The sequence below is a fragment of the Parus major genome, chromosome 9 (genome assembly GCF_001522545.3).
Source record: "Parus major isolate Abel chromosome 9, Parus_major1.1, whole genome shotgun sequence".
NCBI lineage: Eukaryota > Metazoa > Chordata > Aves > Passeriformes > Paridae > Parus > Parus major.
Window position 1 is genome coordinate 14,412,826 of NC_031778.1, and position 14,220 is coordinate 14,427,045.

Sequence of the window (14,220 nt, forward strand, 5' to 3'; positions counted from 1 at the left end):
AGGGAGTTTCCTAAAGGGGGAAAAAATGTAATAGCAGCTCTGTCAAACTGGCTCTGGGGTGGAGCCTCGGCACTCACCTGCTAGGCCAAAGCAGTGTGAGTTGTACATCCTTCAGCTCAGGAGTTTTAACCTCTGTCTGTCCTTGTCTCGACACCATCAGCATCCTTCTCAGCTCAGACCACCTTCTCCCTCTTCTCCTGGCAGATCACTACATGCAGGTCCTGGCCTGCAAGCACGACTGTGTCCGAGAGCTCGCCACGCGCTCGGGCCGGATCTCGCCCATCGAAAACTTCCTTCCCCTCCATTACGACTACTTGCAGTTTGCCTATTACAGAGGTAAGGGCTCTGGTAGTGCTCCTCAGAGCACCTGCTGAGCTCTGTTCATTTTCTACAAGTTCCAATTGTTCCATGTGGGAGTAAGGCTGTTTCACAAAATGTCCACACTACAGTGATGCAGAGGTATGGTCTGAAAGTGAAGCAAAGGACATTGGAAATTGTCTCTTCAAAAGTCAGGTTGACTGAAATACAATTAAATAGTTTCATGAAGGTGTTTTAGATCATCAGTCAGGTTTTAAAAGCCCAGCATTTAGCTTAAACATTACTATTATTTAAATAAATCATGCTTTTTTAGGGTCCTTTCATTTGCCTTTTGATATTAAAGTTCTTGGGATTTATATGTTTCATATTTTCTGAAATGAACTGATATATTTTCTAAATTAATATATAACTGTTATGTGAATTAGCTCAAGCTTACCCTAAGATGCAAATTTTTGCCAATTACCAAATATTTTAAGATCCACAGTAAAGTTGAAGGAGTTGGCAGCATGGCAAAATGTCAGGGGTTGGCAGTGCTAAAAAATAATGCCAGTTGTGTGGTTCTGTGTGCTATTTTATTATGTTCTGTTACTTAAAAGAAAATACAAGTCTGCAGGAATCTGCTCTCTCAGGCTTTCGCTAATAACTCTTTACTGAAAAGGGCAGACTGTGCAAGGGTCAAAATTTCTATTCAAACATAAAGATTGTTCATTCATCAACACAACGAGAATAAAGCAGGAGGAGTCAGTTCATGTATGGTGTACAGGCTTCTTTATTCCTCTGCTCAGTTAGAGGTTTAGTGTGGTGGGTAAACCCCCTGGGCCCTGAGAGATGCTGCACAGATGAGAAGCAGTTTGATGCCAGACAGTATCCACATCTTGCCCATCCAGCTGGATCCAATTTGGCTACCATCTGTTCTGTGCATGATGTGCTTCCCTCCCTGCAGAGTCCCCTCCTGGGCTCTGTGTGAGCCCCCCATGCCCCCCTGACCACTGTTGTGTTTCCCCCCAGTTGGTGACTATGTGAAAGCCCTGGAGTGTGCCAAGTCCTACCTGCTCTTCCACCCGGATGATGAAGATGTCCTGGAGAACGCAGGTTATTACGAGGGTCTCTTGGAAGGTACAGTGAATCCAGCCACCATCAAACCCAGAAAGGTGAGAGTGAGTGATACCTGGGAGCTCTTGCTGGGAGCATTTAACAGAAAAATCTGCTGGAAATAAAAGCATCTTGGCAGCTTTTCCCCAGTGGGACCACTTTGGAAAGAGGAGTGGAAGTGCTGGGCTTGGTGGTAATGCTGAGGTGGTGATTTTCAGGGTGCAAATTCAGAGTCAGTGGTGTGTGGGAGAAGCTGATGGACAGGATCTGCTTTAAATGGGGACTTGAGCCTAGTAAAGCCTGAGCAAGGGCAGGGAGGGCAGTGACCAACAGTGTAAACTCTCCTCTTGCACCGTGCTCCAGCGGACACGCAGAGGAGGAGTGCAATGAAACACTGAGCAAAGGGCAGCATCTCTTCAGAGGGGGCTGAGAAATATTTTCCCAGGGGAAGCTGGATCTCAGCATTACTCTAAAGTCTTTTAGCTTGGAGTTCAGGGCTCAGCCCATTCTGCAGGGAGTAGCTTTGCTATCACAGGGTTAGGCTGGGGTCAAACAACCAAAATGTGTGTGTTCCATCACCCAGAAGGACAGGCTTCCTCTCCAGTCTGGGCAGCCTTTATTTGTGGCCCTGGGGGTGCCTTCCTCACCCTACAGAAGTTTCTCCCATCCCATCACAGCCCTGCCCATTCCCCTTGCACCAAAAGTAAAGCGTTGGCAGGAACAGGTTTTTCCATTCCTTTGGGAATTCCTTGACTTCCAGGCAAATCAAGGTAAATTTGGTAAAGTACTAAAAAAAATAAAAGCAAAATAATAAAGAGGAAAACAAGAAAAATTGTTGTTTTCCCTCACAAAATGAATGTAGGAATAAAACCTGAAGTTGACAAAAACATTTAATTGTTTACAGTGTTCTGAAGTTTTCTGTAAAGAAATTAATTGATTTTTGCTTTGCACAAGTTTTCTAGGAGAAATACCGGTGTTTTGTTTTCAGATTTTTTAAATTCAAAATAAAGCTTTCTGATGGACAATTTCCAGCTGGCTGTGCTCTGTAGCCCCCACCCTGCACTCTGAGTGAATCCCAGGGCCAGGCCATGGGCTCCATGAGGGGAACTGAGGCACAGCCCAACCAGGGTCCCTCTTCCAACAACCTGAACTTGCCCCATTCTGCAGCTGGGGTTTCTCTGGCCAGCCTTTTGCCCAGATATTTTGAGGCTCTCCAAGCTGCTCAGGAATTTCTGCCAGCTATGGACATGTTTTGGGGATTCAAACTTCCTAAAGGAGTTGCTGAACACCTTCTGTCGTGAACTGAGTGGCTCAGCCTTGTGCTTGTGCCAAGCATCCCCCACCCCACTGCAGCTCTGCATGAAAACCAAACCCCTCGAGGCAGAGGTGCATTGCCACTGTCTTGCAAAAGCTGACCATGTGCAACTGCTCCTGTTTTCCTTCTCTTTTCAGGAAGCCAAAACGCTGCTGCGGCGCCACAAGCTGGAGTCTCACCTCTTGCAGGTGGCTGCGGCCGGGCTGGGATACGCCTACACGGAGCCGGTAACGCCTGGGTGTGCTGTGCCAGGACCTTTAGGAGTTCACAGCTGTAGGAACAGCTCCCCCCTGCCCCTCTCCTGTAAATCCAGTCCTGTGTACGTGACTCAGGAGCTGGGTCTCGGCCTGGTTTGTTCCCTATAGGAAAATAGTGATGGCAAAGCAAAGAAGGCGTTCCTGGGGTGAAGGAGAGGCACATACAGCCTCATTCAGCTCTCTTGCCATGGTGTCTGAGCCTCAGCCACTGCCATGGTGATGGGGTGAGACAGAGGTGCCTGGGCAAGCTGGGCTTCCAAGGTACTTGTCATACTGTGCCAGTTTGGGTTCACATTTTCAATCTGGTGACCTCAGTCCATTTTCCAAAGTAATGTGGGATGGATCCAGAGAGGCTGGCTGATGTCCCTGGGAGTCAGGCAGAGCAGGTAATGCCCTGGCTTTGGCTGGAGCATTAAATTAAGAAGTTTGTCCTCTCTTTTCCCACAGAACTACTGGAACAGGTATGGTGCCCGCCAGGATGAGCACAGGTGAGCCACAGTCACCCCAGCAGAGCTGCAGCTTCACCATTCCCCATGTGGCACCAAGGGGGTGTGCTGCCAGCCTGCCACTCAGGGGTACTGCCCATCCACACAGCACACCATCCTGGCTGAGTTACAGCCCTTTGCCCCTGACCATTGCAAACATTCCCACAAGAACTTCAGCTGAGTGCCTCAAAACCAGCAGTGGTCGAGAGGGAATTTGATTAATGAGGCAAGCAGTGCTGGTCAGATTTGTTGGTGTCTGTGCTTTGTTGGTAGAACCTGTTGCTCCTGTTACCAGAAGAGCAATGTTTGCCACAGGACAGGGTGAGGGCTTCAACTTGTAAGGTTATGACATTTGTACAAAGTACTGATTTCCTTGGGGGTTTTGTGTATTCGTTTCCAAAAGGTGCAAAAATGCAAGTCCAAGAACTTGTGGCCAAACTCATGATGTTCCTCTTCTCTTTTGCTCCTCAGTGTCCCATCAAGTATCAGCAGTGAACCAGAGGATGGGCCCCGGCTGTCCCTGACAAAGAAACCCATGGCAAAGCCAGATCGAGAGCTGAAGGAGGGTAAGGCTGATGATGAAGATATTTCAATAAAAACATGATTTTTTTTTCCCTATTGCTAGAGACTGCAGACTGCAAAGGCTGGCCACTGAGCAATGAGGGCCATTCCTATTTAAGGGAGTTCAAATTTGGTTTAAGAGAGAAAGAGGAGTTTTCAGTGCTGCCACAGCATTTCTGGGACTGTAGATTCCAGGGCACTGCTGTGCCCTTGGACTTGTTTTTCCCACCTGCTGAGCTCCTCAGTACAGAGCCCTGAGATGTGGAGCTGGGAGGCTGGGTGTTCCTCACCATGGGGAAAGCAAACCAGCAAACAGTAGTCTTTCCTCCAGGTGCTTTTAAGATCAGCATGTTCCCTGCTGCCCAGGCTGGAGAAGGATGGATGCTGGAAGCATCCTGTCCTGATGCCTTGCTAAATGTGCTGGATCACACCATACTAGCAACCACTTCTCTTTGCAGACTGGGTTATGATTTTGTGTCTTAGCTCACATGAAATCACTTGTTTGTAAGCCTGTCAGCAGACATTTCAACTGATTTCAGCACATTTTCGGCAACCACAGAAAATACCATAACATCTTCTACAAAAGACAGGATTTTTCCCCTTAACAATTTTGAAAAACAATACTGTAGCCAAGCACCAAAGCAGAGTCCTTGCTGCAAAACAACAGGGTCTGGAGCCAGGAGGTGTCTTGTGTCTCTGGTGAGCCAGGTCCACAGCAGCAGGCAATTAAACCTCCCTGTAATGCAATGGGCGGTAGCGCTTTTTGGGGAATTTCACAGCTTTCCCCTGCCCAAGTTGTGTCCAGCTGCTCAGTGTTGTGTTCAGTGTTGTTGTTGTCCCTTCTCTAGCGGTACATAAAATAGGCAAATACCACAGGAAGATTCCAAAGGTCTTGCTTAAGCCAAGAGCTGGCTGAATTCTATTTGTTTGCCTCTTTGCCATTTATAACCAAATAATTTTAGAGTCCCTCTTTCTGTTTTTGTTTCTTTCTATGCTCTTATTCTGGTTTACTTGCAGAATGTTTTTCTTTACAAAGAAAACTGAAACCATTCAAAAAGAAACTTTGATTTTTGTCCATCCAGCTGCTGCCTTTTCTCTATTGTCTTTTTCTCTCTTTTTACTTGGAAAAAGAAAAGGCCAAAAGAGAAAAGTCTATTTTAATTTTGTACTCTTCTGTACTTCTGCCCTTCCCCCCTTCCTCCTTTCTGCCAATTCCTTCACTCCCAAAAGTCCAAAGAATTCCTCAGTTTCTTTGGGGTGTTTTTCACAGAGCACAGACACAGGGAACAGGTCTGTCTCTCTGCTGGTGCTTGGAGCAGGCAGAGACAAGGAAAGCAGCTGGGAACACACTATCAGTGTGGGACAAGGGTTCAGTGTCCATGGCACAGAGCTGCCCCACTAGTTCCCTAGGGAGGAGCAAGAGGAAATGTTGGAAGTGTTGAGAGATGCCTTCCTTGTTCATCCCTCATGTGTGTGTGGCTGGGCAAGAGCAGTATCTGAGCTGGAAAAGTCAGCCCTGATCTGGAGCATGCCAGGAGTTTGGATTTGAGAATTCAGATTCTCATTTAGCTGCATTTGCATTAAGTGTGGTTATCAAGCAACAAAATCAGCACAGTGAGCACCAGAAATGTTGCATCTTTTCCATTTCCAAGAAACCTAACTCTTCAGAAATAAAGCTGTGGGTAATGATGGGGCTCTGTGGGGCTTACACGTCCTCTGTCCTCAAGGGGACCTGCCAAGAACACAGTTCTGGCTCAATAGACAGGAAAAGCAATAGTTACAAGAGCATTGTCACAGAGAAGTTTCCTTGTGCCACATGGTGAGAGGAACTCTGTGGCTCTGTTTATTTCATTGCTTGTCTGTGACGAGAAATAATTTTCTCCACAGTTCAGATGTATTTCATTTTTCTCCTGGAGAAACATCTGGTTTAGGCTTTTATGGTTACCATTTCTTTTCTTTTTTTTTTTTTATTTGAGAAGATGTGTGGAAGAGGCTTCAAAATATGGTGGTTTAGGGGCCTTGCTCTGTTTTTTTATCGGTCACATTTCTTGAGGATGGATTGAAACCTCTTGTAAAAAGCTTGCAGGCAGAGGGAGGAAGCTCAGAGGCAGGATGTGAGGGATGGCAGGGACAGCTATGGCAGCTCCTTTGCCTCAGGGGTGGAGGATTATCCTGAGAGTTCTCTGGCTCACCCGCTCCCTGCCCTCCTTCTTGGAGGAGAGCAATGCTTGCAGCAAGCTCAGCACCATCTGAGGTTTTCTCTGTGTATAGGAGACAAAAACCACTGGTGACAGTTGCAGAGAGTGGCTTTGCATGCCAAGCCAGCAGCATCCACACAGCACAAATGCAATGGGAACCTGTGTTGACAGCTGGGCTGGAGAGCCAAGGTAGCCACTGTCCCTGTCTCTCCCTGTGTCCCACTGTGTTTCCAGGCTGTGGTCCCTGCATTGGCAAGGCAGCTGTTGAGAAGGTAGAAAATGCTGATGCTCCTGCAGCAAATTGATTTCATGTCCTTGTGTTCCCATTGCTTCTGTTTCTTTTGTTACTGATGGGAGGCCAAACTCTGCTCTCTGCTGCGGAATTCTTTGCCTGTCAGCGCACCTGGGGGACTTCAGCTGGCCTCCAGCCACTGTACAAGATGTCAGCAAGGCCAGGACATATTCAGCAGGATGGTTTTGTGTCTCTCTTCAGGGGGCCCTCTTCTCTACAGCGATGTGAAGTTTGTCTACAACTCTGAGCAGCTGAACGGCACCCAGCGAGTGCTGCTGGATAACGTCATCTCAGAGGAGCAGTGCCGGGAGCTGCACAGGGTGGCCAGTGTGAGTGGGCAATGGCCCTGGGCTGAGTGTGACAGCTGAATGTGTGATCAGCCTCTGGAGAGCTGGGTTCATGCCTTGCTGGGTGCTGCAGCTGATGGCAGGATGCCTGTGGAGAGCAGGTGGATGCCTGTACCCGATGCACACCCATTACTGCAGCGTGGAGCTGCTGCTCCATCCTGGGCTGTTCTTGTGAACACCCTGCAGGACAGAGCCTGTGCAGAAAGAGCTCTTTCCCCTTGCTATAACAACCCCAAAGGATGCTCATCCACAAGTCTGGTTGAGCCTCCTCATTCACCATTAACTGAGCTTGGGAAGGTCCTGAGGGTGCCTGAACATCCCCAGTGAGGAGGTGTGTGGTTGATTCCCAGAATGTGTTCACAGACAGCTGTGACACCTTTCCACCCCAACTCACCTGGCCCAGTGAATGCAGCCCTGGGGGATTTGGGGAAGAGAGTGTGTGTACTTCCATTGCAGATCCCTCTCTCCTGACAAACCAGTTCACCCCTCACCTGTATTCGTGTCCTCCAGGGGATCATGTTGGCTGGAGATGGCTACAGAGGCAAAACCTCCCCCCACACCCCAAATGAGAGATTTGAAGGAGCCACTGTCCTCAAAGCCCTCAAGGTACAGCTTCCTCCTCCCTCTCCTCCCCCGTGCCCTCCCTCCCAGCCTGCACATGACACTGACCCCTCTTTGCCCTCTCCTTGCCCAGTACGGCTACGAGGGCCGTGTCCCTCTGAAGAGTGCCCGGCTGTTCTACGACATCAGTGAGAAGGCTCGCAGGATCGTCCAGTCCTACTTCCTGCTCAACTCCACGCTCTACTTCTCCTACACACACCTGGTGTGCCGCACCGCCCTCTCCGGTGAGGAGTGGGGCTGGTGGTGGAGCAGGGAGGGTGGGAGGGGCTCAGCCCTCCGTGGGGGGTTATGAGGGGGGTCCCAAACTCAGAGTAGCCCTCTTTTGCTTGATGCTTCAATTGGTGGCCAAGGGCTGGGCAAAGTCAGCATCCCACAGCAGCAAAAAGTGGGCACTGCTGTCCCCAAAATAATAATTTCTGGGATGACTCTTGGTTTTCATATCTGCAACTCTTCCTGTTTTCTCCCTCTTCTCTTGCCTCCTCTTGTCTGTCCCTTCTCCTTTCCATCCCAGCCCCAGCTCTCCATCTCACTTCCCTGCAGTCAGGAACAGGCAGAGCTATGCAGATCTGAGTCCTCAGATGTTGCCATTTCTCCCCAGCCATTCCTTTCCTCCTCTCACCTGTGAACACCACCTGGAGTGGGGTCAGGGTGGGCTCTCACCCCATGATGAGACCCCACAGAGCGTGGCATTTCCATCTCATCCTCCCCTTCTCCTTCCCCCTTCCTCCACACGGTCCTGCCTAGGCCAGCAGGAGCGAAGGAACGATCTGAGCCATCCCATCCATGCTGACAACTGCCTCTTGGACCCCGAGGCCAATGAGTGCTGGAAGGAACCTCCTGCCTACACCTTTCGGGATTACAGGTAGGGAGGAAGGGAAGAAACCTCCCGAGGGACTTCTGTCCCTCTGGCTGTTCCCCACCCATGTCTTAGTGGGGCAGTGTGGGATCTGTCCAAGAGGTGGGGGTCAGCCTTGAGACTTTCCCAGTGCTCCCCTAACTGGGGTTTTCCCCTTCCTTTCCCAGTGCCCTCCTGTACATGAACGCAGATTTTGAAGGTGGCGAGTTCATTTTCACCGAGATGGACGCCAAAACTGTGACAGTGAGTTGGTGCTGTGGGCCAAAATCTGTTCCTCAGCAGTCCATGCTCAGGGCTCTGGGCTTCCCCGGGCAGCCTGTGGCTCCTACCTTGGAAACAGCCCACACAAAATCCTGCTGCAGAGGTGCACAGACCATCTGCTCCCTCCCTAGAGCCCGTGCTGAGCAGTAAACCTGCAGAGTAGGGGCTCTCCCACCCCCAGTGTGGGCAGATGGATGGCTGGTAGTTGTCCCTGCTGAGCTGCCACCCCATCTCATGGTCAAACATGAACTGGTGTCTCCATACAGACACAGTGCCTGATGCAGGTCTCTTGTTCCAGAGTGGGTCACAGTGGTGGACATCAGAGCCTGAGAGGGACGTGGCTCAGGCATGAGCCCTCAGCTCTGTTTGGGGCCATTAAGGAAGCTGGGCACCCACTCTGTGGTTGGACAGAGGTCTGGGCACCATGCTGGGGTCTCTGGAGAAGCTGGAGGGTAGATTGTGTCTACAAAAGTGCTTGAGAGTTGATTTGGCTGGCACTTCTGCTCCCAAGGTCCTGCAGGACTCTTGTGGACTCCCAAGAGAAGAAAGAAAGGTGTTTCAGAGCCATGCCAGGCTTACCCTGGACCTCCCTGGAGTTATGCCATGGCCCCATTTTGCTCTAGGTGGTCACCTGCAGGCTTTGCAGAGACTCCATGCCATTGAGTCCTTTCTGCATGATGTCTGCACAGCAGGAGCAAGCTTCACACCTCCCTATTTACCCCACACGTTCTGCCAGCCATGCCAGAGCTGTACATGTTCCCCACTGCAGCTCACCAGGCCCTGGGGTGATGCAGAGGGATGCCCAGTGAGGTCCTGAGCCCAGCCACAGCCAGTGTGTGCAGCCATGGTGCTCCCTGCCAGCCTGGTTGTGCTGTTTCTCTGCAGGCCTCCATCAAGCCCAAGTGTGGGAGGATGATCAGCTTCTCATCGGGTGGTGAGAACCCCCATGGGGTGAAGGCGGTCACCAAAGGCCAGCGGTGCGCTGTGGCTCTCTGGTTCACCTTGGACCCTCTGTACAGAGAGCTGGTGAGTCCCTCCATCATCATGTGAGGAGAGTTGGGGCATGCCCAGCGTCCCACAGGAACCAGAACCCTCTGATTTTCTCCAGTCCCAGTACATCTGTTTTCCTCCCATTGCACCCCCCACAGCAGCACTCCCCTGATATCAGCTGGTGGCCCCAGGACAGGTTTTGGCTGCCAGTCCTGGTCCTGGGCAGCCACTGCCCTTGGCCCCTGGGGTGCAGTGCCAGGCTGGGGTGCTGAGTGGGAAGGGCTCTGTGCAGGGCTGGGCTGGCCATTTCTGACACCTAGTGGCAGATGGATGGGGTAGCCTGATGGATGGGGAGCTCCTGCAGAGCCATCTGCAGCTCAGAGTGCTGTGCTGAGTCCTGCTGCCGAGTCCTCCCATAGGCAGCTTGAACTCCATGGCTCTGGGCACACAAGATGCCTTGGAAGATCTGGGTTGTGATGCCTTTCACCAGGCACCCTCCACATTCTGTTTTGAAAAGCTGCTGTACCAGCCCCTGCCTCCCTTTGGTAGCAATTCTGGTCTGTAAAAGTAAAAGATATAAGATTGAGCAAAACTAAATGCAGGGAGAATGCAAAACCTTCATTCCTTTGCCTTGTGAGGAGGTGGGCTGCGAGGTTTGGGGAAAAATTTTTTTTCAGACATGTACTTCAACATCTCTCAGTTTTTTTGCACTAGCAGAAATTCCTCCAGGCTTTGTACCTGTGTGGTAGGAGATCAGCCCTGCCCAGGGAGCTGGAAAACAGCAACAAGCAGAGAGAGGGGACAGGAGGAGAGTGTGCTGTGGCAGTGGCTGCTAGTGGAGTGTGATAAGACAGCTACAGAACATCAGCTCTGCCCCAACCACTGCAGCCCTGCAGGGAGGAGGGAATCAGGTATTGAGGTGGAAAGGGATTTGATGAATTTTGCCCAGCAAATCCCCAGCTGGAGTCCCAGGCTCTTCCCCATCCTCTCACCTGCTGGTTCTGGGGTGAAATCCTTGCTGTGTGTTCTCCCAGCAGCCTGAGCCTCACTGAATTAGCTGGAGCAGGCACTGAAGCTCTGCTGTTACCATTTCTTCCCTTCCCCTCTTGCAGGAACGAATCCAGGCAGATGAAGTGATTGCAATGTTGGACCAGGAGCATCTAGGACCCAGTGAAATGAACATCAACCCAAAGGATGAGCTATGAACTAGGCCAAAGACTTTTTCTATTAAATATTTATTTAATATTGTTAATCTTATTAGAACCCTTCTATTTTTGTACAGAGATGCTGTATAAATTAACAGGTTAATATGATTGTGGAGTTTCAGGAGTGCCTCTTCTGTGTTTAGCACAGCTTTTGCTGGAACCCTTATTCCTGTGCCAACATCTCCTGCTGGGGCTGACTCTGCTTCCAGCATTCTCTGTTTTTCTCTAGCACTTCTCAGGACTCATTCAGGCCCATTCTACCCCCTTGGAGAACCTACTTTTTTTCTTTCTCAACCAAAACCAGCTGCTTCTCTTTAGCATCTGCTGGAGAAAAGTCTCAGGTGTCCTAATGCACCAGCCTTCCTGCTCCTGCTTCCTGCTAGGGGAAACTGGATCACAAAAACTGGAGTTCTGACAGCCCCTTACCATTTGAAGTATGCCTTTTAAGGGAAAAATAAAGAAAAACCCAAGTCCTAGCAAAATGGAGATACCTCTGTAGCCATGCAAAACCGGTGTTTGGGCATTAATTCTGAGCAGAGCTTCTGGAAATCAGCTGCTGAGCAGGGGTATGAGCTGTGCACAGGCATGAAGGGATGTGATATGCAGCTGACTCTGGTGAAACAGGGTCTGTCACTCATGTTCAGTCCCTTCTCTTGCTGATGGCCTGGGAACATGAAGGATGCTGCTTCACACTGCATCCTTTGAGCTTCCAGCCCAGTTTACTGCTGGTAGAACTCAAAGTTTGTAGTCATGTTTGTAGTCATTAATTTCCATGTCCCTGTTGGAAAGCAGCTTAGGAAGTTACAGTGCCATGGTGTTGGATGGTCACGGTGCAGCTCTGTACTCTGGATGTCCTGGCTGCATCCTCCCATCCTGGCACTGCAGAAGCAGCAGATGTTCATGGTGTGGTAATATCTGTTTGCTCAGAGTAGTTCTGACCCAGCCTGAGCATGTTGAAGTGAAAGCAAGTAGTCAAATAACTCTTGGCTGAGTTGGTTCTTAAGCCAGTAAATCATTCCTCCCCAACCATTAAATTTAGTCCTGTGTGTGAGATCAGAGCAGCCCCTATCTCAATCAGAACAGGCACTGAGTCACAGAATTGCTGTCCCAGATGTAAGTACAGCTTTTATTTTGACCCAACAGCTGCTTCTGCTGCTGGAACTCAGTTCCTAAAAGGAAGGTTTTAGTAATCTTCACTGTTGAAATTACTGCAAAGCTGTCATCTCTCCAGAAAACACTGCAGGGACCTTTGCTGGAGTTCACATCCTTGAGCTGCGTTGTTCAGCTCCCTGCTGCACTGGCCCTTTTGTCAGTCCTTTTCTGCTCCCCTCTGCCAGTTTTGGTATTCCCAGGACTGCAATAGAGAATTGTCTTTTCTCTTTGCTGCTGTAGCTTGTGCCTATTCAAACCTCCCAGGCTCAGAAGCCCCCTCTTCCCATCCAGACACTGGCTGCAAAGGCTGTGAAAAGGACTGTCCTTTTGTAGAGACCTCCTCAAAAGCTGGTCCTGGGCAAGATAAAGGAAACTCTGTGCATTTGGAAAAACAAATGCCCAGACTGTGAAGATGGAACTCTTACCACCAAGAAAATGCTGGAAGAGTAATTTCTGCACCTTCTCCAATGCTGCATCTGCAGAGGAAAAGGCTCTGGGCATTTTTAAGCTACCAGCATTTCTTATTCCTTTGTTATGTCCCTTCCTCATAGATTGTTGAAAAGATTCATCACGTTGGCTCCCCAAAGAACTGCCCACAGGTCTCTGCCTTCGAGGAGCCTTCCCTGCTTAAGTGCCTCTTCTGTAAATAATTCAATCCCTCTTTTCAAAGGAAAAGCTGGGGAGAAGAAGGGGAGGGCAGCTGTTCAGTTTGGAGAGCTGACCCTCATTTCATTGCCCCTCCACGTGCACCACGCTGCTGCATCCAAGGCTTGACTGAATGCTGCACCTTTGCATGTGGTCTGTGCTGCCATCCCCCAAGAGCCATTGCCCAAGTGCATCCTGCAGAGCCTCGGTGCAGCCCCAGCCCTCCCAGGGCTCCCACCAGCTGGTTCTGCAAGGAGGTGCAGGGGCTGGCACAGGTCGTGGTTTGTTTGTTGCTGTGGTGGTTAGCCAGAGCTGTGTCTAAATCCAGGGAAAATAAACTAAACACATCTGGGCCTGTCTTTGTCTTTCTTCAGTCAAATATTAGGAGAGACCAGGGAGTTTGGGGTCTGCTTCATGATGGTACCTGTGCCTTGGGGGTTTCCTGCCTTAGGCCTTGGAGCACAGCCCCCTCTCCATGCTGGAGGAGTGTGGACTGTGTGTGTGTGCTTTTGGCTGCCTGTCCATCTGCCTTGCTGTGTGTCCAGCTGTGCAGTAACTCCACACCATGGCCATGCTGCAGGCAGGTTGCTGAGCAGGAGGGAGTCACAGCCCCTGTGCACTGCTGGGGGTTCCAGGTGAAACAGCCCTGGTGCAGAGCCATGGAGCAGCCTGGGGGGATGCATCATTCCAGGACTCATTGAAACATCCCCCATGAAGGGAGAAGACTCTGGGCTGCCTGGGCCATGCCTTTCACCCTGCTGCTCTGCCAGTGAGACCTGCTGGCAGCCTGGGCCAGGCTGAAGCCAGGAAACGGGAATGCAGTAAGTCAAAGGCACTTTTCCTGTTGGTTTGTTTTTCCAGCTCTCTGCTCTGGCAAACTCTAGCTCAGAAGTGGATTTGTATTTCTGCTGTAACAGCAGAGGTGGGTGCCAAGTGTATTGGCACTCTGTAGCCTCACAGGAGGAGCAAGTCACAGAACTCTTTGGGGTATGCACCAAAATACAACGTAGGTTTTTGCATCTGTTGTATCCAAGTGGGATGGGTTGGACTGAGAAATGAATTTTAACTCTTGGATTTGATGTATTGGCCTGGCATCTGCAAGAGCTGTCAGGGTCACATCCAGAGTGCCTGCAGGGCACCTGCATCCCTGCAGAGAGAAAGCTGACAATAATGAATGTATACACTCCTCCTTGGTCAAATATGCCCCAGGGACAACCTGGTGCACTTTCATTTTTGTTTCCTGCTACTTTGGTTCATGCTGTTGCTCCTCTCCTGACCAGCCAAGGTAATTGCTGCTTCCTGAGCCCCATCACGAGGCAGCTCCCCAGGGAGGCAGTGCCTGCAGTCACAGCACCAAGAACAAAACTGAAGTGCATTTCAGAGCACACTTCATGGCTCCATGGCCAGCTCCAAGCTCCTCTAGCCAAAGGGGAGCACAACCCACTAAGGTGTTGGCCACGTGTTGTACATTCCCCAGTTCTGTCAGCAGCTACAGGAGCCTTTTGGAGATGGAGGTGGTTGAACAATGCCTTAGTTCCTTGTTCACTTGATGATAATAATAATAATAATAGTAGTAATAGTAATAGTAATATATGTGGAGTGGGATTTGCAGGGTTGATTGATGA

The 14,220-nt window shown here is 50.1% G+C and overlaps 1 protein-coding gene across 3 annotated transcripts in view; it reads left to right on the forward strand.

Annotated features, from left to right (window-relative positions):
- Positions 1-12,947, forward strand: part of P3H2 (prolyl 3-hydroxylase 2) — a 62,049-nt gene extending 49,102 nt beyond the window's left edge. Inside the window, exons 4-15 of one of the 3 annotated variants that reach the window (XR_004498695.1) lie at positions 205-336; positions 1,327-1,469; positions 2,863-2,952; positions 3,430-3,470; positions 3,939-4,033; positions 6,720-6,847; positions 7,376-7,471; positions 7,560-7,710; positions 8,236-8,348; positions 8,510-8,585; positions 9,489-9,629; positions 10,706-12,947. Coding sequence is in view for 2 of the 3 variants with exons in the window: in XM_015638052.3 (XP_015493538.1) it covers positions 205-336; positions 1,327-1,469; positions 2,863-2,952; positions 3,430-3,470; positions 3,939-4,033; positions 6,720-6,847; positions 7,376-7,471; positions 7,560-7,710; positions 8,231-8,348; positions 8,510-8,585; positions 9,489-9,629; positions 10,706-10,798 (1,304 nt within the window). In the remaining variant the exon portion in view is untranslated. The other 2 variants (XM_015638052.3, XM_033516723.1) reach the window with 2 other exon arrangements.
- The last annotated feature ends 1,273 nt before the right edge of the window (positions 12,948-14,220 follow it).